At 45.5% G+C, this 24,547-nt stretch overlaps 1 protein-coding gene and 1 long non-coding RNA gene across 9 annotated transcripts in view; one reads left to right on the top strand and one right to left on the bottom strand.

The window, feature by feature from the left end:
- Positions 1–24,547, bottom strand: part of AUTS2 (activator of transcription and developmental regulator AUTS2) — a 664,369-nt gene that overhangs the window by 473,364 nt on the left and 166,458 nt on the right. For 4 of the 8 annotated variants that reach the window (XM_086859731.1, XM_086859729.1, XM_086859730.1 and 1 more), the window contains exon 2: positions 17,107–17,316. In XM_086859731.1, coding sequence (XP_086715857.1) covers positions 17,107–17,316 — 210 coding nt within the window. Of the gene's footprint in view, positions 1–17,052; positions 17,317–24,547 lie in introns of all 8 variants that reach the window. The other 4 variants (XM_086859732.1, XM_086859728.1, XM_086859725.1 and 1 more) reach the window with 1 other exon arrangement.
- On the top strand, positions 3,279–4,623 carry LOC147649589 (uncharacterized). The gene is made up of 4 exons (XR_015278553.1): positions 3,279–3,390; positions 3,448–3,684; positions 3,773–4,082; positions 4,433–4,623. It is a non-coding gene; the product is annotated as an uncharacterized LOC147649589 (long non-coding RNA).

Raw genomic sequence — 24,547 nt, forward strand, 5'->3', positions numbered from 1 at the left:
TCCAAATATGCCAGGCATGCAGCTGCTGTCTGTGAATTGCAAGCAGGGCTTTGGAACTCTGTTTTCCCAATCATTATTTTATTAGACGTGTGTACCTCTCCCTTTTGATTTGCGAGAGCCTTACAAGATGTAAGAGCAGTACACAGACACATTTAATTGCTAATGATACTGTGCTCTGTTTCAAGTTTCAGCATTAGCATCTCAAGGTAGAAGAGCATTACAACCTTTTCAAAGCTTTAAAACCCACTTTTCACATAAACACATTACAGCCTGAGCTTCCCTTTTGAGTCTTTTGTTTTGCTCTCACCCTTCAGTTCAAAGTCATAAAATAACAAGATATCTCAATATTAGATAACTCCTGACAATGCTTTGAAGCAACAGGACAGAAAAGCACTGGTCTCTGTCAGTAACACACAGGCATCTCTGAGCACCACCTGCCTGCTTGCACAGGGGTAAGACACCACAATTTTCACTTATTCAAAGAGACTTTTAGAGGCTCAGACCACCTAAAAATGGATGGAATGAGTTGTCTTAATGCACCTTGTGCAGGGCAGGCTGCAGAGGGCAGGTGTGGGAGCTTCACATCAACTCTGCCCAGACAGATTCCACTGTCCTGCTGCGGGTGGGAGGGAGCACAGGGCAGGGCAGCCCCTGACACACCTGACCCCGGGTGTTCTTTGCCCAGAACTGAGTACCCACCGTGCTTCTAAAGGCACAGAGACTCCATTCAAACCCCGCAGGATGCAGGCAGCCTACTTGGGAGTCCAGCTAGCAGAGCATGGATGTGCTGCAGGGAAACCACAACACTCCCAGAAGCAGATTTATGTCCTTGACTTAGTAAAATTAAGTACTGATGCACACTTGAATGCCTCAACTTAATCCTACCAGTCGACCTGGAGGACCTGCCTCCACCATTCCAATAGGCTGAAATAAAAAGCTCAGCTTAATACATTAACTGTCAATCTCAGGTTTTCAGCTCACATACCCTATCATATTTAATGCAAGTTATGCTGATTTGGCAGTATAAAATTATTTGCAACCACATTTGACTGATGAGGAGTAATCAAGATAGAGGAGAGGAGCATGAAGTGCTTCCATGGTAAGACAGACTGCAGTGTAAGCTTATTCCTTATTAGACACCAGAGAATCAACCAGGAAAGTCTGTAGGAAGCTGTGCTGTGCTCTGCTCCTCACCAGGAAAGGGGAAATGAGGAAGAAAGATAAGAAACAACTCACAACTATTCTTTAGTTGTAGGAGTTTACTAAAGACAGACCTGTCCTCCACCAGATTTAGGGCAATTCTCTAAATGCATGCAAAACAAGAGAAAAACATTCATTTCCATCTCTCACTACACTCCACAGAATTAGTTACTCCACTGGAAAAGACACGTAATATCTAACCTTCAGGTTAATCCATATTTATAGTGAAGATGTTATAATTAGTGATTTCTACCACTCCCATCCAGCTATACTGAAACATTCCTACACTTCTTAGTCCATTAAAACATAATCACAGCTGAATAATACATCAGTAAGGCTGATCACAGGCAAAATAGAGTTTGTCACTTTTCCTGCTCCTAATCTGCTACAGCAGTGTAACAGCAGCCCAACCTGTCCTATTTCAGACCCAGCAGAATTGCAGTTCCCCATTTCAGCTGCTCTGATGCCTGGTGTTTGAGGTGATGACAAGGAGGAGCCACTGCTGCTTTTCTAAGCTTCAGTCATGTACAGTAACACCCAAGGATGATTGGGAAGATGTTTCATGGGATCACATTCCCTCCGTAAATTCCCTTGCACTTCAGCAAATCGGTTTTAATAAGGAAAGTTTTCACGAGCTTCAGAGGAGGAGCAGGGGGACCTCTACAACTTCCTGGGCTCTGTTTGCTCCCCAGGACTTTCCTGCTCCTTGATTTCGGTCCTTTCCTGGCAGTGATCCCTCAGGGTACTGAGCCAGGCTGTCACTCACAACAGATCACGAAGATCTTCCAACACCAAACCCCTTCTCCATTCTTTTTCACAACCACGAAAGCAATTAAAGCACTGCCATTCACACTCCCATTCTGGGTCCCCTCCCTGACTGCCCAAAGGCAGCAGGGGGCAAGTGACACCTTTAGAAGTGTAATTTCTGTTTCCCTAAGAAAGGTTTCTATCCCTCTAATCAGGAGTTTTGACAAATTAAGTGTTAACTGAAGTTTTACTGGATGTGGGAGAAGGATGCATCACTCTGAGTCAGCTACAACCAAATCAGAGCAGCCAACAGAAACGGGGAGAGAGGCACAGTTCTGCTTTTTCCTTACAGATTTTCTATTTTCAAATAGAACCACAGATGGTTTGGGTTGGAAGTGACCTTACAGATAATTTAGTTCCAGCCCCCCTGTCATGAGCAGGGACAGCTTCCACCAGACCAAGTCACACCATCAGCCTCTTGCCCCTCTGCAGAACACGCTGTCACTTCAGTCCTGCCACCAGACCTGTGTGAAGGCTCCGAGGGTTTTCAGACTCACTGTGTGGAGTCAAACAGCTGCTCTGTGCAAGCAAAGCCAGTAAACGCCACTTTGGCGAGATAAAAGAATAAACCTTGGAACTCTGGTTGGAACTCTGATTCCCTGTCAGCCGATCCTGTGGCTGCCTTTGTTATCTGCCTTTTCTTCTGCTTGCTCAAGAGGCAGGAGGAAGCCAGCCGTGACCAGTAAAGTCTGATCAAGACTAGAATCTGCTCCTTGTTAACTACAAAACCAGAATACACCCCAAACCTTTCCCCCTAAACCAGCGTTCTTTGCCAATAAATCGCAGAATCCCAGCATGGTTTGTGTGGAAAGGACCTTAAAGCCCCTCCAGTGCCACCCCAGCCATGGCAGGGACACCTTCCCCTGTCCCAGGAGCTCCAAACCCATCCAGCCTGGCCTTGGGCACTGCCAGGGATCCAGGGACAGCTCCCCACCCTCCCAGAGAACAATTCCTTCCTAATATGTAGTGTAAATCTCTTTTAGTTTAAAACAATTCTCCCTTGTCCTATCGTTACTGGCTCATGAAAAAAAAATTAAATTTTTTTTTAAAAAAAAATCTCTCTTTTTAATAAAATCCTTTTAGGCACTAGAAGAGGCTCTGAGGTCTCCGTGGAGCCTTCTCTTCTCGAGCTGAGCACCCCCAGGCTCCTAACCGTGCCCCTAGAACAGAGGAATCAAGCAGGGAAGGGAAGCAGGGAACAGAGGCCGCTCGGGCCCTGCGCTCGCCGCTCGCTGCCGCAGTTCCCCGGCGCGGCCCGCAGGGGGAGCCCCAGCGCCGCCCAGCCCGGCCCGCCCGGGCCCCACCGCCCCCGGGCCCTGAGGGGAAACCGCAGCGCCGAGAACGGCACGGAGAGGGGAGACAGGGGGGAATCCTGCCCTCAGGGTGACCCGAGGGGAAATCCTGCCCTCAGGGTGACCCGAGGGGAAATCCTGCCCTCAGGGTGCCCCGAGGGGGAAATCCTGCCCTCAGGGTGCCCCGAGGGGGAATCCTGCCCACAGGGTGCCCCGAGGGGGAAATCCTGCCCTCAGGGTGCCCCGAGGGGGAAATCCTGCCCACAGGGTGTCCCGAGGGGGAAATCCTGCCCTCAGGGTGCCCCGAAGGGAAATCCTGCCCACAGGGTGTCCCGAGGGGGAATCCTGCCCTCAGGGTGCCCCGAGGGGGAATCCTGCCCTCAGGGTGCCCCGAGGGGGGAATCCTGCCCACAGGGTGCGCCGAGGGGGGAATCCTGCCCACAGGGTGCCCCGAGGGGAAATCCTGCCCTCAGGGTGCCCCGAACAGCTGGGGCTGCCCCTGGGTCCCTGGCAGTGCCCAGTCCCGGGCTGGATGGGGGAGAAACTTGGGCTAGTGAAAGGTGTCCCTGCTCATGGAACTGGGTGGGCTTTAAAGTGCCTTCCGACCCAAACCCTTCTGGGATTCTGCCATTCGTTGCATGGTATATTTTTGTTAAATAAGAAGAGCAGGAAAGAGGAGGAGGTTACACAGAGGAGCCATCAAAATGGTGGAAGGTCTGGAGGGGCCACACAAGGAGCGACCGAGGGCGCTTAAGCTGTTTGGTTTGGAGGAGACTGAGGGAGGTGAGACCTCGCTGGGGCCTGCAGCTCCTCCTGAGGAACAGCTCCTGTCTCTGCTCTCTGGGACAGGGACAGACCCAGGGGAAGGCTGGAGCTGGGTCAGGGAGGGTTAGGTTGGATTTTGGGGAAGGTTCTTCCCCCAGAGGTGCTGGCACTGCCCAGGGAATGGTCCCAGAGGCTGCCGGAGCTGCAGGAGCTGCCAGGGATGGCCAGGTGGGATTGCTGGGGTGTCCTGGCAGTGGGACTCGGTGATTCCTGCAGGACCCTTCCAGCCGAGGATATTCCGTGAGCAGGAAAGCCAAAGGATGGGGGAGAAGTGTTTTCCCTGCCTTACGGACTCCTTTCAACTACAGAAGTCGCTACAGAGTGTTTCAGCCGAGATCAGCTGGAGGTGGAGAAAACTGGCTGCAACTCATTGTGCTCAGTCAGTGCCAGGGCCCCAAGTGCCCCAGCACAGCTCTTGGTGGAAACACATCCTCCTCCCTGCTCTGCAACACTTACAAAGTCTTGCCTAAAAAATAAAAATTAAATTCTTTCAATTATAGATGAAAGGGCTGGTTTAATAATATATAAATACCTACATTATCTACATCCTATTTATTTGCTTTTTACTTCTTTCTGGCCTAAACCCATCCCTTTTAGCACAAAACTTCAATCACGACATTAAAAAATAAGAGGGAAGTCAAAGTAGTGCTTAAAACTGAATATCCAAATCACTGAAGTAAATCAAACATTAAAAATATTGTAAATAATCAGAATTGTGTCGTGTATTGAACGGAAATGTCAAAGGGAGCTCCCACTCCCAACATGGCACACCCAACTCTCATCTGCTATCAGCAAAATCTTCCCAAGTACTTTAACAACCACTCCTTCTTCCTAAAAAGCCTTTCTGGACAGAAAATGAAAAAAGGTTCTTCATTTCACCTAACAGGCTGCAGAAGTCCCAGTTCAAGGGTGAAAGGAAGGACAGGGAGAAAATTGCCTTTCCCCTCCAAGTCAAACATCTGAAATGTGTTCTAAACAGCTTTTTGCTGCAGCTCCTGGCACTGCCAGGGCCACGAGAGCTCCTGCAGGGGTGTCTGTCCCTCCACAGCTCCACAGGAACCCCACAGGAACCCCAGAGCTGTGGCACAGAGCTCCTTCCAGTGCCCCTTCTCCCACATCCTCGCCGTGCTCCAGCCACGGCACCGGGCACGGAGCTGAAGGAGAGCTGTGAGAAAAAGCCATGGATCTCCCGTTCTCTTTGTTTCAGGAGAACCTTTTCGTTTCGTTGTGCTTGGCTCCGAGTCACTGGTTTTATCTTGCATTTCACACTTAAGGAAACCCAGCCAGGCCTGCCAAATACTACAAGGTTTTCTGTCAAAACTTGGACAAGCTGGAAAGTTTTACATTCTTTTAACCGTAAACCTTAAAGCAACTCAGACTTTTATTTTACTCGCAGCTCAGGTTTGAGTGTTCCATGATATTTGGCCAACCTGGCTTGAGTTTTCTGTTTGAGGTTTCATTACAAACTCCTAATTCCAGAACAGAGTAATTAATACTTTCATTAATAGTATCTGTAGTAAAAGATTATAGGACTTGGAAGAACGACTCTGAGTGCAATTTGCTGCCCAGCAGACTACATGCAGTCCAAAAAGGAGATCAGTCCTCTAATTCAACTTCCAAAGCTGTGTGCTGACAAAAAATCAAAGGCCTTTGGAGAGCCAGCTGTAGGACCATTCCCTCAGCTGGCCTCAGCAGTGCTTGTTCTCTGTGTTACAGACCCCAAGGAACTGCAAGGGATGGCAGTTTCTGTTCCCAGTGTGACACAACAGTTTGGGTTGGAGGGGACCTTGGGGGTGACCTCATCCGAGCCTCACTCCAAGCAAGGCTTATTCAGGAGACATCTGGCTGCTCAGGGGAGAGGTGGATGGTCCAAGGATGCAGATCCCGCAGCCCCTGGAGCGAAGGGACCTGCCTGCCTCCTTGGCAAATCTGAGCAGAGCACCTTCTGACCTCCTCAGCTTTGTGTCACCCATGCTCCTCAACATTCCTCTGCTGGCACTGCACCTGAGAGTCAGCATGGAACCACACTGGGGGGACAGACCACACCCAGTACAGATGCCAAATCTGGAATTTCTGCTGTCCATTTCCCTTATTTTCTAGTCTGCCCTGAAATACCATGATGCTTTAGAGCCTGAAGATGAAATATGAGCAGTAAGCAGTGGCACCCTGCAGGATGGGCAGCACAGAGTGCAGCAGCACTTCCAAAGGAGGAGCTGCCAACGCTCTGCCGGGTGGGCTTGGACTGTGGCAGCCACTCAGCTGGGTATCCGTGGGATGGTAGCGTGAGGAACTGTTACACAGGCTTGTTATGAAGCTCAAATATTTTCATTAACATCAATGAGCAGAAGTTAGGTTAATAATCTGAACACTGACAGATGTTCAACAAACACTTGGCATTGCTGCAGCCAGAACAAGAAAGAATTCAGTGTTATCTTGGAACAGCCTGCAGAACAGCACAACGTGAAGCAGCAAAGCTCTGGGACCAACACATGGATACACAGAAGAGCCAGGCTCTCTCCTAGCACAGGCACAAGAGGCACCAGGATACAACCCAGCCCTGTGTGCAGACCTGGAAATTTTACAAATTGCATAAAAAGAGATTTTAATTCCAATGCAAGTAAACAGCACTACAGTGGGGGCAAGGGGCAGGCTGCAGGAAAGGAAAGTCTCCACTGCTTTTCATTAAATTAAGACATCTCCTGAGTTTTGTCTTAAATTCAAGTTGTGTTTGAGTTCAGTCCAAGGCAAGTTCTACACAACAAAGGGCTCTTACTCCCCTCACAGTCTCATTATTGTATAGAGACCCAGGATTAGTAAAAATGATGAATTTGGGGGCAACAGTGACATGAATGCATTCTGCTCAAAAATAGCTAAAACCCACTAAACTCTCATTCAACAGTTAACAGAAAATCTCAGGGAACACCACGTGTGAGAAGCTCCATCAGGATCAGGGCACTGGGTATGGCTGGCACTGATGGTTCCTGGATGGTTTGGGGCACCTGTGTTGGAAAGCTTCAGATGAATACACTGGTTTGGGGTTTTTTAATGTGTTAACACTGTTCACAAGTGTAAGGGAAATAGTAGGATCTAAAGTTTGTAAATGAGCTACAATCTTGGAGGAGCTAAAGATTAGATCGACCTGTGTTGCATCACTTTACAAGTTAAATATTTTTCTTAAAGTGCTAATCCAATCCAAACAAGGGTTTGATTCTAAATTAAACAAACTCCACTTTTATTGGTATTAACAAAAATATGCAATGCTAATTTCAGCAGGCAAGCACTAACAAGAGCAGCTATGCAGGCTGTGCTTTCTCCAGGGCAAAGAAGGAAGGACATTAACTTCAATTTCCTTTTTTCCAAGCAAAATGCATTACATTACAAAATCCACTGTGAGGTTTATTAAAAAAAACCCCGAAACAAACAGCAAAACAAAACCCCAAATTTCCTACACGCCCATGTTTTTAAAGAGTCTTTTAAAAAACCCACTTTCATTGCATCTCCACTTCTGATTCAATTTGCTGTCAAAGGTCATGAGCTAAAATATACAGTTTACACTAAAAGCAGGAAGCAGGGTAAGTAATTGAATAACATCAGGAAATGGAAGAATACTGCCATTTTCCTAATGGATATAGTACAAGGTTTACTCTCTCCAAATTTAATTCTAGGAGCTCCTGTAGTAAAGGCTTTATTTTTCTTCAGCTTGAATTTTAGCCTACAAGGTTTAAAGCAAAATCCTCCTGCAATCAAAAGAACAAAATACCACAGCAGCTTTATTTTCTAACAGACAAAGATGATCATTTCTGCAGGAAAGAGAAACCCCCTATCAACTGTCTGAAAACAGAACTGGCATAGCAGGTTGGCTGCTTAATATACATGGGCTGGAAATAATTCTGCTAAATCAGAGTTCTGAATTATTCATTAAAAACAGATTTTCATGATTTAAATTAGAAAGACTTAAAATTACAAGCCTTGCATTGCTATTGATAGGTAAGATCTCTTTTCCCCTAAGCGATGTTATAGTCTCATACAGCTCCACTCCTGGAAATGCTTTATGATCACTCTAAGATATCTCCTGACACTCACTCCTTCTGGAAACAACACACCCTCTGGTACGTGCTCTAGATCAGTAAGAGCCCAGCAGTATTGATTATATAAAATCATTATTATAAAATATATCATTATGATAATGAAGAAAGGTTGAAGGGATCGTTTTCAGCATTTATTGCATATTAAAGCACAGGTTCATTTAATACACTGGAAGCACAAGCCTTAGTACTGCAAATAAACTCTTTCCATCATGGAAAACACTGCACTTCTTACAGGAAGCATCAGACCACAAATGTGACTTCAGATCTTTCCAAAGCATTTTGTAACGATTCACAAGGCAGCCTCCCTCCCTGTGCTGTTCCTGATTTATAAAGACAATGCCATTAATAAGCTGAAGGCTTGCACTGCTGCCTGGGAGCTGCTCTCCAGTCATTCTACACAAATCCAGGCAGCTGCCATGGCTCCCGCGCTTTGCATTAGAAATTATTAATATTCCTTCATCGCACAGGTACAACCTTTCATCTGGAGATCACCAAACTGCACAAATTCTCCAATTAAATCTCTCTGCCTTGATTAGGAATTGGTAGACGAGTTGCTCCTGATGGAAGAGCATTTCCATGCAGGATGCAGAGGGGCTGCAGAGCCCAGCTCCAGCCCGGCACCGCGGCTGTGCCCCTCGCAGGGGTCACGTCTGGACACTGAGCACGTGGCAGCTCCATGCACACGCTGCTTGAGGCTTTGCTACACTCCAAGAGAATTTTTTGGAATTCCTCAGCCTGAGCTACAGCTCAGATGTTAATGCCAACAGCACCTGAACTGAATTGAGAAAGTGCAGCTCGAGCTGGGCCAGGGTCCAGAGCAGGACCAGTGGAGCAGCTGGGATAACCCAGCATCCAAAGGACTCCTTAGTAACAGCTTCTGTGTGTTGAGGCAGAATCCCTGCTTCTGCAATCTTTTACTTTGGCACAGGAGATACAGAAACTCACTCCTTTTCCAGTTAGCAGGATCTGTCCTCAGCACATCATTCTGTATCATCAGGAGAAGTGAAGACAACCAGTATCAAATCTCACACACTGAGAGCATCATGCCACCCAAATATAGCTTTTATTTGACAACACCACACTAAGTCATCAGTATCCTGTCATTTCCTTCTTCAGAACCAAAGCACAGAGCTCTTGTCTGGATATTAATTTATTTTCTTAAACATAGGAGCTATTTTCCTTCACCTATCAAGCCCTATTGAGCAGGTTATATAATTAACATCAAAGCAATTTGAATGCTGCTTGACTTGCTAAAAGCTGGTAAACAAGCAGGAAGCAATAAGGTGCTTTACAAGAAAAGAACATGTGTTGGGGGAGGGGAGACAAGAAAACATTAAACAGATTAATTAGTGATTTTAACAGAATTTACATTTTTCTTAACCCTCTGCATGCTTTGGGCACTTAATTTTTCTTTCATTTATAAAATCAGGAGAATTTTTTGTTCAACTAGATCAGAGAAAAACGTGTTAAGAAGGAAATTACGAGAATGGCTGGCAAAAATAAAAGTACCATTGAGAAATTTCATGTGCTGTTTCCAATGGCTAGGATGAAATCTACTTACTTTATGATTGAAATATTTTTTATTAGCATATTTAGAAAATATAACATATTAAGAAAATTGCAACATATTACGAAAATGGCCAGAGCCAGCCAGGCTGAATCTAGGGAAAGCTCAAAAACTCCACCATGGCCCCCAAAGCACTGCAAACCATGAAAGCAAATTGTGTGAGCTCCATCCTGGAATTTCACAGGGATTTATTTACTGCACGCTGCCATTGCCCTGCCCTCAGCTCCCAGGACAGTCACAGCCTCGCTCCCTTGGGAAGGGAACAATTCCTCTCAGTTTATCTCTCAGTTCCTCTCCTTTTTAAATTAAAAATGGTCACTTTATTATGCTGTCTTATAATACTTAAGCTAGCATTTAATTTATCTCCAGGAAGACTCAGTCAAAATTAATTTTTTGTTTAATTCCTTACTGGTAACACGCATGGAAACTTTCAAGACAGCAATTGATTGTATTGAACATTTAAAATATGGTTCACTTCCTGGCACATTTAACAATCATTTAAGTTTTCAATTAAAGTAGGGTGCCAACATTAAAAGAAAAAAGATAATCCTGAGAGACAATAGCTGCCCTGTGCACAAGAAATTTTTAAATTTTTTTTAACTAAAATTCTCAATATATCTAATTGATTAATATAATTAGGTTAGCTCAAAAGTGAATGTTTCTCATCTCCTTTTTTGAGCTGGAATTTGCTGGGAGTTTGTGTCACACAGGGTGGGTGGTGCACAACCCCCTGGAAGGCATTACCTGGCCAGGTGACAGCGTGGTGACATCTCTGTCTCAGAGCAAACTGCAGCCAAAACACAAAGTGAGATGCAGCAGGGCAGAGCAGAGAGAGTGGCAATATTTGCATTAGAAATAAAAACACGCCAACATTGCTCATTTTCCTGCAAGCCTGATCACACTCAACACAACCACAACGGCAAAGAAACCCTTCCTGTGCCACAGCCCAGGGGGGATCAGCTCACACCATCAGCTTCAGAGACATGGGGGAGTTCTCAGTATCCCACTGCTTATTGCCATGTCCAGATGTGACCTGAGCTCCTCCACGGCCCTCCTTGGCTGTACAGCCAGATGTGTCACACCAAACCCAGTCACCCTGTGGGGTGCTAATGGTCATTCTGAGTCCTGCTTAATCCACACTGCCCAGCAGCTGATATTTCATCCAGATCATCCAAATGTCAGCCTCTAACCAGGTTTTAAGCTCATATTGTTCTCTGTGTGCGCCTGGGGACTCTGTGCCTGCACTGGTGCTGAAGCTGCTCAGGCACAGCAGGCTCTGAGCTGGGCAGTGCACACAGACACCATCAAACCAAATCAACACCAAATACACTGGGTCTGAGGCTGAGCTACAGGCATTTGCTACTGCAGCATCAATAAACAATACCTGGGTAGAGTTCCTCTTACTGCTGGGCACTTACACTCACCCACAGGACAGGGGAATGGTAAAAACAAGGCCCTTTTCTCCCACCCTCGTCAGCCCTGCAAGGGAAGCTCTCCATGGAGAAGCCATTTTGAGTCCCTGGGACTTCCCAAAATGTATTTTTAAGCCTTCTAGCAGGGATAACATCCTTAGTAATCAATTTGACTCGTGATTACTATTTCAAACACAGGCTCATACCCAGACGAAAAAAGCACACTTACATGGCAATATATACAGAACAATAACATTGCCAGATGGTATAATACTGAGCAGAATTAATTTCACACATGATGTTTTCAAGGTGTTAAAATATGTCACAGCTTCTGCTAATAAAACATCTTCCTCTTCTCTCCTCCTTTTAAGAAAACGCTGCCTTCCCACCAGCCTGTATTTTACATTATATGTGTTTCCATCCTGATAAGGGCAGCTGATTGCTTGCAAATCTAATTACAGTCAAATGAAAGTCTTTCAGAACCATCATTAGCAATTAGGACCTGCTGGATTTGCAGTGTATCATTTAGAGAGGTATAATTCAATAGCTTATTGAAAAATTGCAGGTGAAACTGGTGATTATGAGGGGGGACGCCCGTGGCACGTCACTGCGGGCGAGCATCGCGTGGAGCAGCAGCTCCCAGAGAACTGATCAGGGACTGCTGGGGTTTGTTCTGGCCCAGCACAGCCCTGCCCCAGCCCACAGCAGCATCCCAGGAGCAGCCCTGCACTCCCCAAGCCTGGCTTTGTGTGTGCTCTCCTGGAATCCAGAGCCCGGGGAAGCCATGGGGGATGTGCAGCACGGAACAACAGGCACGCAAAGCCACACACGTCATTTTTCAGTCCTTTCTGCAGAGAACAACAATCTTTTCTGTGCCCATTGAGCTCAATTATATATATTATCAGGGCCCAGAAGCTGCTTGGATGCTTTTGAGCAGCTGGGTGCCTTCACAGATGACGCACTGGATATGGTGACTGGGGGTTAAGTGCAGCTGGAGATTTCTGTGGCCTCTGATCACAGGCAAACAGCAGTCGAGAATCACAAAATGCTTGTAATTCAAGCACTGTTTGTCACCCAGGGCGCCTTCCAAACGGGAAACGAGACGAGGACTGAATGGCAGCCCAGCTTTCAGCACATGCTCCCACACAGACAGGAATCCACACACTGTGCATGTGTGAAAATAAAGTGTGGGTCCCTGCCAAGGGTGAAATTACCAACGGGCCAGCACAAGCACTCGGCATTTCCACAGCACATGGTGGACTGGATAAAGTGAGCTGGACATCAGCAGAGGCAGAGCGTGTTCCCTCACAAAACCTGCCCCCTCTCTCTAAGCATCCCCCTCTATTTGCACACCAGCCTGCACCTCTGCACCCCACACATCCCTTTCCCCTTTTCTGTCCTACAAAGGGTTCTCAAAGTGTGGCTGCACCAGCACTTGGACTCTGAAAAAATCCTAAATCAAGCAACTTCTCCCTTTACATATGGAATGGGAATTTTATCTCTCTTTCCATCAATGTGTGGCCATATCCCTGCTGATCCGATCCTGGCTGGTACCACTCCCAGGGCAGGTGACTTTGTCCCACGTTCCACCACTCAGTTGTGATGTTTCCTGTCACTTCATACAAAGCCAGACCTCCAGCAGTGCAAAACCAGCCCAAAAATCCCACACACAGCTTCCAATCCCCTGTGCTGCCCTGCACGAGGTAGTTTCACAGCCCAGCTTCTTTCCTGATCTTCAGAAGTTTTACAGTCACTGAAATCCACTGGCTGCCAGTAAAGGAATCCCAAATCCCAGCAGCTGTGTTCAAGGAGGTTCAAGCCTTTATCACTCACTCCAGGTGATGCATGCTGTAGGCAGGATTTCCAAGGTGTCTGACCTCACACTGCACAAATATATCCCCATTTCTTCCCTTGCACAGAGCTGTAGCAGGGAGTCCAAGAAATGGAGCAGCTCTCAGTGGCTGTGTACTGTACTTGGAGCTGCTACAGCACTCCCAGAGCCCACCCACAATTTCATTTTCAATTAGCAGCTCTTAGAAAAGTAGTAATGAAAGCAGTCGCTAAAGAGCACTCAGATGTCATTGAGAGCCTGCAAACCCAAACTGTAAATAGCACATTGTAAATGGCTTGTCAGCACAGTCAGCTGTCCCCGGGATCACAGTGACAATCCAGCCCATCTGCTGCGCTCCCAGGCCGGGGAGCTGCCAGAACCTCCTCCAGAGCCTGCTCCAGCTCCCCTGGCTGCAGGACAGCCCAGCCCCACGGAGAATGCACCCTCTGCAGCGCAGCTTTGCTGCACTGGGGCACACGAGCACCTCTGCAGCAGGGGACGAGTGTGCTGGCACTAAACACACAGAAACACATGGGGCTCTCGAGCCATGGTGGCACGGGACAGCACTGGCTGCCCACATCAGCCACCCAAGCTTAAATTTAGGATGCACAGATTCAGGGTGAGACTGCCAAGGGGATGGTGGAATTAATTCTGAGAAGGAACAGCTTCAGCACTCCCCTCCCTCCCCTTTAATTGATTCATGTAATGGACTACGAGGGGAACACAATGGTTTATAACACTTGTAGCTGGGGCCTGCCAGACTCAGAAGTGTATCTTCTTCTGCTGCTCTTCCCATTTTTCCTTTATCTCATTACAGTTTACCTCCTAATTCATTTCTCCATCATGAGTTTTCTTCCCTCTATTTATCATCCGCCTCCTATTTATTACCATTTGTCTCCTTCCCTGCACTCCTGCAGTATCTGGGCTTGGGATTTGATATTCTGGAAGCATTTCTGGACTTGGGTGGTGAAGGCAGCAGCCACACACCTCACACACACCTCAGCCAGCCAAGGCACCCCGTGCCCAACACACACTCTGCTGGTTTAGAAGCATATCCAGAGATGATCCTCTTCTGCTTGAAGATGCAAGAACCCATCCCAGCAGATGAAAAACAGTGAAGGAAATAGTGGAGGTAGCAAAAGTCAGTGTCTTCTGCTCTTTTCCAAATCACACACCCACTGAACAAAGAGAAATGATCCTTTCCCTCATTATCAAAATACCCTCTACCCTCCTTCTGCCCTGGAAGCTCATTGTTTCCTGGTATGTGCTCAGACCTCGAGGAATAAAATCTCATTAAAACCCATTTAAAAATGTTTGCCACCCTTTTACTAGTTTAAAAATGTTCACTTTAAGATTTCCAAATGATTTTTACAGAAAGCATATAAAAACATGCCATCACCAATTAACGTAAAGGAAATTAAATTTAAAACGCTGGAGAAATATTCTGATGAGTCTTATGTTTGCTTAACGCCAACTAAAATTTCCTCGAGGCATTTAATAAGTACATTTATAAAAGCTCACAAAGCAGAGTTCAAAAGTCTTCTCGCTAGTAAAATATGAGCCTTAATTAACCTACAGTTTCACATTTTCTGGATTTCAATAAACCTGTAGGCATTTCAGCAGAGCTGGATAAATACCTGCATGAATACTGCAAGGATTTTCTCTGAAAACTAATTAGCAATGCTTTCAATAGCTGACTTCAACTAAATCTGTTTGACAAGGGAACTTCATACCCTAAATCCTGCAGTGAGAGTTACTTCCAGCAGATAAGAGATTTCACAGGAAAGCATATCCAGCAGGACTGTCAGCCCCTGGTAAAACCATGAACGAGATCTCCGGGTATAAAACGTTTCCCAGCGAGGACAGACTGCAGCCAAGGTCTTTGGAGAGCACAGGAATGCAAGTGACAGCTCTGAGACTGCATCCTGCAACCCAGTTCCAGTAATCACAGGTGACAATTCCCCATTCCCCCAGGGACAGGACAGGCAGGATAAATTGTTGATGTATCAAATATAAAGCCCTAATGTAGGGAGGACACTGTCTGCATACAGAAGCCTCCTGAACTTTAAGTGGCTCCAGACACTCCTGTTGTGTCACACACACACCACAGTGACCCCAGTTCTTGGCTCACTGCTGTCTGAGAAGGCTGACAAGCAAATCTGCAAATCTGCTTCCCCTCCAGGAGCCCAGGGATTCAGTGGGATGGACGTGGGTGGGGAGAGCAACCCAAGGTGTGCAGCCACGAGTCACTTGAGGAAAAGCATAACATTGATCATAAAAAAAAACATGGTCAGAACTTATCAATCTCCTCCTTCTTTTGTGCTCTTCACCATTTGTCTTGAAAGAGGTCAGAAAATGCTTACCCAAAACTCTTTCTATAGGTGGTGAGCATGTCTTTCCAAAGAACTTTGCAGTCTTTTCCATGACATCTTTTTTCCATGTTAAGTACCAAAGCTGTATGGGTTTGTCAGCACCTACACTGTTCATAAGACTCAAATGTTCTTATCTGAGGAGCTCTACCCCCACCAAATGTTTGGTATCATAAATATCACATTCATATTGAGCAAGATACTTTATTTCCTCTCAGTCTTATGCCTTAGGAATTAGGTAGAGTACTCGGATTTATCAGCTCAAAAGAAAAGCATTTTCCATGACATTTGTCAACTCAATACCTTCCAAACCAATGCATATTCATTCCCAAAAACACAGTCTCACAAATAATCTCCGTCAGCAGGGAGGCCAATTTCCTTCACAGGTGAAATTCTGGGCAGGAAGGTTCCACCTGACATTGGGGCTCACTGGCAGAGCTCACAGTGCACAGAGTCAGTTCTGCTGCCCAAAGCAGACACATCTGCCACACCAAAACTGAACAGAGACCACAGGAAACAGTCACAGCAATATCTACTGATCATGGAATCATTGCATCAACTATCCCAAAGAGTTTTCCCCACGTTCCTTTGAAATACCAAGGAAAATTAAATCAGAAGAAACACCTTTAACAGTATGGAACAGGCATTTTACAATTTCTTTGCTCTGCTAAAGTACTGTATAATTCCTTACTATATTCCTATATACAGCTTAACACACAGGCTTCAAAATCATCATGAAAACCTATTTCTTCCCAGCTTCTCTAACTCTGCATATCAAAATTGAATACAACTCAGCATACTTGTCATCCTCAATGTTCCTTCCATCTCCCTTAACTCACAAAATGAGAAGCAGTGAATTCTCACTATTTGCTACAAGTTTCTCTGCAAAGCAAGGTTTGGTTTACACTAAACAAGAATGAAAACTGATTCCATGAATATCAACCATCTCCATTAAACATTTAAATTTTGCTTCAAGAGTCACTAATATCACTCAAATACAGGCAAAAGCTGACCTAGTCACTACTACTGTGTACTATTATCAGCATCACAGAAATCATCCTTATCAGCATCACAGAAATCACACTTGTGACACTCTCATCTTTAAAAAAACACCACAAACACAACACTGCACAGTCATGAAGACAAACCCAACGTTTTCAGCCTCAAGCTTTGCAATCCTGGATGTTGCCTGCTCACTTCCACCACTGCTGGGAAGTTCTTGCTTAGGGCAGGTGATCAGTAACCCAGGGGAGCAGACACCAGCACCACTGACACCTCACAAATGAGCTCCTCACACTCTCATCAGTCTTAGAGCTTTGCCTGGATTAACAGCTGCCCTTCTCACAACTGCCTCACCTCACCCTGGATGCTCAGAGGACTCTTCTGTGTACAAAGCCTGATGACAAGAAGGTCTTTATAGGACAAAGCTGGCCTCACAATCACAGACAGACCCCATTTGTTTGCCCTGACAGTCTCACAGCCGGCCTGTGGAAAGCTCTTCCCACCTTTAAACATTCATTAATCACCACTTGCTCTCCCTCTCAATCCACCTCTGCCATTGGTAGGACACTCCACATCGCGCCCAACAACAAAACAAATACAAAAGCATTAAAATAACAAAATAAGTGATCCCACAAAATGAGAAATTGGCTTCTACATACCATGAGCCAACGGGCAGAGCCCTCCCTCCCCGCAGCAGGAAACTTGTCCCCCACCTGTCTGAGGCCCTTTGGTAACTTCTTCCTTTTCCCAAGGTGCTGGCACAGGTTTCGGTCATTTTCCCGGTCGGAGCTGTACTGGTGGTGGTGGAGTCTGTTCTTTTTTGGAAGATATGACAGCCCATTGGTAAGTGCTTCCCGTTTCTTCTTGGCTAGAGGATTCTGTCGCTTCTCCACACGTTCCTGAGGTTTCAGAGCTATGTCCTTCTGCAAAGGGAGGAGAAAACGCAGTGGTCAAACTCTGGTTTTGGTGTTTTTGGAGAAAACGCAGTGGTCAAACTCTACAGCTCTGGTTTGGTTCCAGGTGACCAGCAAAGCACTCTGTAGTCACCAGAAAAGGAACAAACCCACTCTTCACTGATGTCCCCTTAATCAAAAGACAGCAAAATGCTAAATAAAATTGGGTGCATGGAAGGAGACACATCCTCCTTGAGACCTCATACAAGCAACCTCAGTTCTCCCAAGCACCTCATGTATCAAGAGAGCACACATTTAGAAGACACCATTTGTTTATAATGCTTAAAATAACAATCTGCTTTGATTTAAACAATGCTTGAATTTTCAATATTTATTCTTATTATTTCTTGTATTTGAGAAGCCAAGGCAGGAGCTGACCTAAATCCAATTAGGGCAAATGAATCTCCATTGACTTCAGGGCACGCTTCCCTCCAGCCTGATTTAAGCAGTTGGTTTCCAGATCTCAGGGAGAGGGGTGAAAAGTGCATGAAAAAAGCAGCTTGTATTTGAAAACTTTGTCACTGACCCTTTAACCCCCAGAATCAATGTCTGTCTATAAAGAAATACTCCTCTCTTGTAACACAAATGCGAGTTTTGTCACTTAGCCCACAGCTGTTTTCTTAAAAATAACCTGCAACACACAGAACTCCTATTTTCACTTCAGATAAATGTTACTTGAGATGAATCTTTTTCAACAGCACACATTTAAAGGCAGAGGAAGAGGAGAATTCATTAGGAGAGAGAAGATGTTAATTACAGTGCAGATTCTGCATCCAATAAATGCAAGGTGCTGAGTCACATCTACTCCCAGAACTGCCCACGCTGGGCTCTGCTGCTGCCCTGTGAGGAGAAGTTCCAGAAGCAGGGTCCTGCTTTCAGTGCCCTCTGCTAACGTCCCTGCTTGGGCCAGAAGCTTCCATGAAATCCTGTGAGCCTTTCAGCTCTTGTTTATTGTCACTTAATATCATCACTGATGGCAGGAAGGGCTGTTGGTCCCTGTGTCACGTGAAGACTGAGGCTCAGGAGAGTTTAATTTGTATTATTGGCACCTTTTAATGCAAAAAAAAGCATGCCTAAAGGCAAAAAAGCAGTTTGGCTTTAATTAAAGACTGCTTCCTAAATGACTCTCTAAAACACGAGAGCTTCACAAAATTCATAACTGAAACCAGTGGGATGATTAATTAAACTGAAGACAGTCATTGTTCAAATTTGATATTTAGCAAAGGGAACGATTTTACAGGCATTAAAGATGGGACCACTGAACAGAAGCTATAAGACATTTTTTTTTCCTATCTTTTCTTCACCTAGGACACCACAAGAGATACCCTGGGCTTTTCTTCACAGTGTTATTAATATCCAGAATGTTAGGAGCCTTATCCAGCCTCATGAAAGAGAATTTGAGCATCCTTAGCTACAGCACAGGATTTGTAATTGAAGAACCCCCTGTGTTTGCTCCCTGGTACCTCCCTGGCTCCACTGAAGAACTCAGGAGTGGCACTCATCTTCCTAAACTGCTCTGGCATCTCCTTGTGCACAAGCTGAGGGATCCTATGGAGCTGCCCAAGGAAATTAAAAGCAGGAACAACCCCTTTTCTCCCAGCACTCCTTCTGCCTCCCTTCCCAGGAAGGTTTTAGGTTTAGCTGCATGCCATAAATGCAGGAAGGCAAATTCTCAGGTGCAGTAACCATTTCACCAGTGCTTCCCATCAACAGCTTCATAAAACTACAGCATCCACAAACACACCTGGACCTCCTGGATGGCAAGGGCAGGTTATAAAACAGCAGATATTTTCTCTTAGAACTGATTTGTAACTTAGGATTTCTATCATGCTGCTAACAATCCTTTTTCTTAGGTCAGCATAAAAAAAAATAAAAAAATCCAGTGTTTTATGAATAGAATATTATACCAGCAAAGACTTCTGTTAAAACACAGAGCTTATGTCTGTAAATTCGAATGCTATTCAAGAGGATTCACTCTAAATGTGAAAGGCTGAAGGAGAGAACAAAGGGGAAACTTTCTGGGGGCGGGGGGAGAAAAAATTCTTCTAATGACTAAATAGCTTTTGTGAGATTTTCCCTCCCCCAGCTGTGAGTGGTCCAAATGAAACAGTGGCAGGCTTCCAGAAGCTTAGCAAATGTCTAATGAGGCCAGGCACTTCCATCAAGAAAAAGCTTGTTCCTGTTAGCTGTAAGGGGGTGTGAGATGGGTCAGACCCAGCAGATCCCTGTGGATGTGCCTGGAGGAGCCTTCCTCAGAGCTCGTGCTCCAGACAACACCATGAGGCTCCACAGGTTGGCAGAGACACCTAAAGAACGTGGAGCTCAGAGGAACTGGGAGGAAGGAATCTGCTCACACACCTGTGGCCAAGATGAGTGGCACCAAATCCACAAAGCCTTCCCCAACCTGGATGGAAAGGCACCTTCCAAGGCAGGAGGATTGGCAGGAATGTTCAAAATTAAGGAATGTTCCTCTTCTGCTCACAAGCAGAGAGAGGTCAAGGAGCTCCAGACGTGTGTAACTTGTGAAAGAGGCCTTAAACCCCGTTTGGTGGGTGGGTTAAAGATTAAACAGATAAAACCCCATAAGGATTGGTGTTCAGACAGCCCTGTTCCTGCAGAAGAGCTGTCTGCTTTTCACCAGCTGACACCACCGTGGGGAAAATGACAGAGTGCTGGGGATCAAACCCTTTCTGAGGAACCTCTCATGGATTTCAAGAGACACAACTTGGCCTGGAAATAGATATGTACATAGAAATTTGTGTTAGATTCTTCATCTGCAGACTAGATGAGGACATGCAAGAGGACATGATGAAAGAATAAAACTTAGGCATAGGTGGACAAGATGCATTAAAAGTAGCTTGAATAGAGCTCTCCCAGGGTGTTCTGCTCGTGTCTGAGGGTGCAAACTGCCTGGGATCGTCTCAGATTCTGCCCCATGGAGCCCCTGGGCTCTGTGGAGACACTGCTTGGCTGGGAACCAAGCATAAATCACTTCCCCACTTGCTGCCCTTTCTCCCTCACCCCATTTTTATCTTTCCCATGTTTAGATAGGACAATAGCTGTACCACGCCGTGTGCCAGTACATTAGCCAGCACAATCTTAATTACAGACTTCAGGCATCATCATGATTAGAGTAATAAGCTGTAATTACTCTAAGGTGACAGGACTGCACAGACCTTATCTACATAGATAAGGAGATGTAGTAATATTTCATGTCGAGACGTATTTTTCAGCAGCTACCCATGGAGTGGATTCAGCCTGAGCAGCAGAGCCCTGGAACACTTTCAGTCTCTCATGGAGGTTTTTCTCCTCTCCTGCCAGCATACAAGCCCACACATTATTAAGTAAATCCTACAAACATATTAGGCACAGTTTAAAACCATCTCTTTCAGAGATATCTTCCATCAGTAAAGTGCCTTAAGTGTATCAGGAAGGTGACTTAAATGTATAAATACGTAATTGCATGCAATTCAATACAAAAGTACATTAATATTTATGAGTGTACCGTATAAACTAAAAAAATTTTCCATTTGTTTTACTTCTGTTGGGCACATTAATCAGGCTGACCCTGCTGCAGGTGCCCTGGCAGGGAAGGAAGTGGCAGCACCCACAGCTTCAGCCCAGGCCAGGAGAAGCAGCCCCTGGCTCCATCAGACCATTTCTCAAGGTAGGAGGCTTCAAGGACACCCTGCATTCTCATCAGGTCTTTCAGGGAGCTATGCCTGATTTATTTCAGCGAAGTCCATCTTCTTGCAACATAAATGACGAGTCATTGATGAAAAATCAAGCACCCAGTGGGGCAGGAGAGCAGAGCTTTGTGGGGTACAGTCATCACCCCCATGAACCCCCACCACTGCCTTCCCTCCTGCCCCTGCCTCTGACAACAACTTCAAAACTACATGTGAATTATTCTGTTCCACTCCTTATTCCAGGATTATTCTATGGGAGTGCTGGATGAAAAACAACACTGTAAATGCAAGTGTGGAGCAAATGCACTGCAGAAATTCCTCAGGATGAACATTTCAGGTGCTGCTCAGGGATTTCAAGCCTTGACCTTTCCAAACCATCCTTGTGGATTAGCATTACAATTCCAGAGTTGTAAAAACTTATTTTCTGAATTTACACTAATGTGACCTAAGTAAAATACAACTTTTAAAAACTGACTTTTAGAAACAGGAATAGTTTAAACTGCAGTTCTAGTTAAACCAAATTACAGTTGCAACAGTTTACAACTATATTCTAATTATTTCCTCCTCAGGCTCTTGCTAAAGTCTTCTACAGGTTTATATCAGAGCCCAACAATTTACCCTTCACTCCAAGAATAAAGTATAAAGAAATTAGACTTTTTTTTTTTTTTTTAAACGTCAAATAGTCATGAAATGTCAGTGTAATGCTCCACTTTAAACACAAGTATTTAGAAAATCAAGCTTGAAGCTGCCAGTCTGCCCCGTTCACTATTCAGACATCCAGTCATCCCTGTCAAACAGAACGGTAAGAAAGGCACTTCTGGAGCCTTTCAAGGTAGAAACAATTCACTTTTCATCCAGAACACTAGTGCAGAAGGAAGAAGCCAATTAAGGGAGAAGAAAATACACTTTCAGTAGCTACAAAAGTCGAGTTGAAATTCTTGCCCAGTTCCATCCCCAGCCCCTGTCAGCTCCGAGGGATGGAGGAGAAGCAAGGAACAGCCAAAGGGAACAGCACAGCAACAACACGATGGCAAAGAGAACCCCACATTCACCCACTGCACTGGGACAGAGCTCTGGCTTACAGGAGATCAGGATGGCTGCAGGGTACAGCTGAGAGAATTCCTGCAAAGGAAGGCACCTGAAGGGACCTCAAAGCCCATCCAGTGCCACCCCAGCCATGGCAGGGACACCTTCCCCTGTCCCAGGTGCTCCAAACCCATCCAGCCTGGCCTTGGGCACTGCCAGGGATCCAGGGACAGGATCTGCCTGTGCCAGGGCCTGCCCAACCTCACTGGGAAACATCACAGGGGGAATCATTATCTGGGAATCCAGGACAGCAACGTGCACAAACCAAACCCAAACCTGCACAAACCAAACCCAAACCAAACCCAAACCTGCACAAACCAAACCCAAACCAAACCCAAACCTGCACAAACCAAACCCAAACCAAACCCAAACCTGCACAAACCAAACCCAAACCTGCACAAACCAAACCCAAACCTGCACAAACCAAACCCAAACCTGCACAAACCAAACCCAAACCTGCACAAACCAAACCCAAACCAAACCCAAACCTGCACAAACCAAACCCAAACCTGCACAAACCAAACTGAAACCTGCACAAACCAAACTGAAACCTGCACAAACCAAACCTGCACAAACAGCTGCACAAACTGAACCAAAACCCCTCAGAAACACTGCTAGTCTGAGAGTACCAAATTTGCCATCACATCTTGACAGTGCCCATCAACTCCTACTGTGTTTCTGTTACACTGGAGAATTTTTACAGCTGATGGTTGAAAATGCCCCAAATCTTCAATACCTCTCTTATGTTTCTGTTTTAATTCCAGCAGAAACAAGATGCAAAGGTCTGAAAATAATCCCTCTAATCAAAATCAGAAAATAAAATTAGATGCTTACAATAACCATTTATTTACCTCCATATAAAATAGTTATTCTGAGGAATAACTAGTTTCTGAAAAGAATTTATCTAGGGGAAAAAAATTGCCAACACTGTTAAAATAACACCAGGGCAAAAGGAAGGCTGCTGTAAAGCACAATGCAAAAGAGAAAAGGATTCTCAGTGTCACTATTGTATTTTAAAACACAAGGGACTGGTGAAGAGAGGTGTTGATGTCAACTACATAGGGTGCACTAGCCCATCTACTAATCCCAGCAATTCCTTCAAGCCACAGGACCTCCACAGAAAACTGTGTTTAATCTTGTTTTCTTTGCTTTGATTCCATGAAGTTGCAATCCACTGCCTCCTGCATCTCTCTGGAGTCTGAAAACAAAGTGTTTCAGTGTTGTGCAAAAGTGTTTGTGCAACAGAGTGGGGATGAGAGGCAGAGCTGGGCTGGGGACTCTGGGGTGGGTGCAGAGGAAGGAAAACAACAGCAGAGCAAGCTGCTGTCTGCTCCAGATAGGTTGTGTGAAAGCGCTTCTGTGGCAAAGAGATTGCCTTGGTTTTTCATCCCAAAATCGTTTGTTAACAATAGCATTGATAAACAGAAGGCTCCTTTTCAGCTCCTGCTGATTTAAATTACACACAAAAATACACGAAGGCAACATTATTGAGGTTACAAAGTCAAGGGCTGGGAAGTTATGAAAGGCCAGGATTAAGGCTGCAGCCACCACCTTAATTCAGGCCTCTTGTGCATGCAGGCCAAGATACAATCTTTAATTACATGATCCCATGCTCTTATTTCCCTCCACAGAATGGAAGGTGTTCAGCTAATGAGCAACCACTCAGGATTTTGTTTGCTCTTTTTTGTCCATGGTGTGGACCTGGTCCTTGTTTACTGACACTCCATTCACACCCTCCTCCAAATGCATAATGATTAATTTCCTCAAGGGCTTTTCTGTCCAGCTCCTCCTGATAGTATCAGATTGATGCTCAACAAATAGATGGGCTGTTTTACAGTTATTTTGCCAAAGGTATTTCACTATTCCTGTTTTATAGGTGGCAATAACAGTCCTGCCATGATCAGGTCAGAAACATCTGCTGATTTTAAGCGTTCGTTGGGAAACACCTGAGATTTGATTTTTCAGAGAACCTGGCTCCACGAGCCCTTTCTCTAATGGAGCACAGCCTTCATTGACTTCAGCAGCTGCCAGGAGTGCTGAGCACTCCCAAAAACTGGGCTTTAGTGAGCACCACATGTTATAAAGATACAGGGAAGAGCTGTTTCTAAAATAACGTGGTGCCATGGCCTCTCTCAATGCCACATAACAAATACAGGCTGGAGGTAGAGGAAATCTAAGACTGGTACAGCTGACAAAAGCTGGTGTCATACATGAGGATCAGCATCAGAGCCACTGATTGCTCCTCATTCATTTCATGGTTTTCACACATGACACGGTATTCTCAGCCTTGTTCCCCTCTCCCTTCTCCATTTCATCACTCCAATACTGTGCTGAAACACAGGACAGTTGTGCACAACAGTCAGTAAATGTGTGTGGTCACTCCAATACTGTGCTGTAACATGGGACAGTTGTGCACAACAGTCAGT

Source organism: Cyanistes caeruleus, chromosome 21 (genome assembly GCF_971803275.1).
Source record: "Cyanistes caeruleus chromosome 21, bCyaCae1.hap1.1, whole genome shotgun sequence".
In the NCBI taxonomy this organism is placed as follows: Eukaryota; Metazoa; Chordata; class Aves; order Passeriformes; family Paridae; genus Cyanistes; species Cyanistes caeruleus.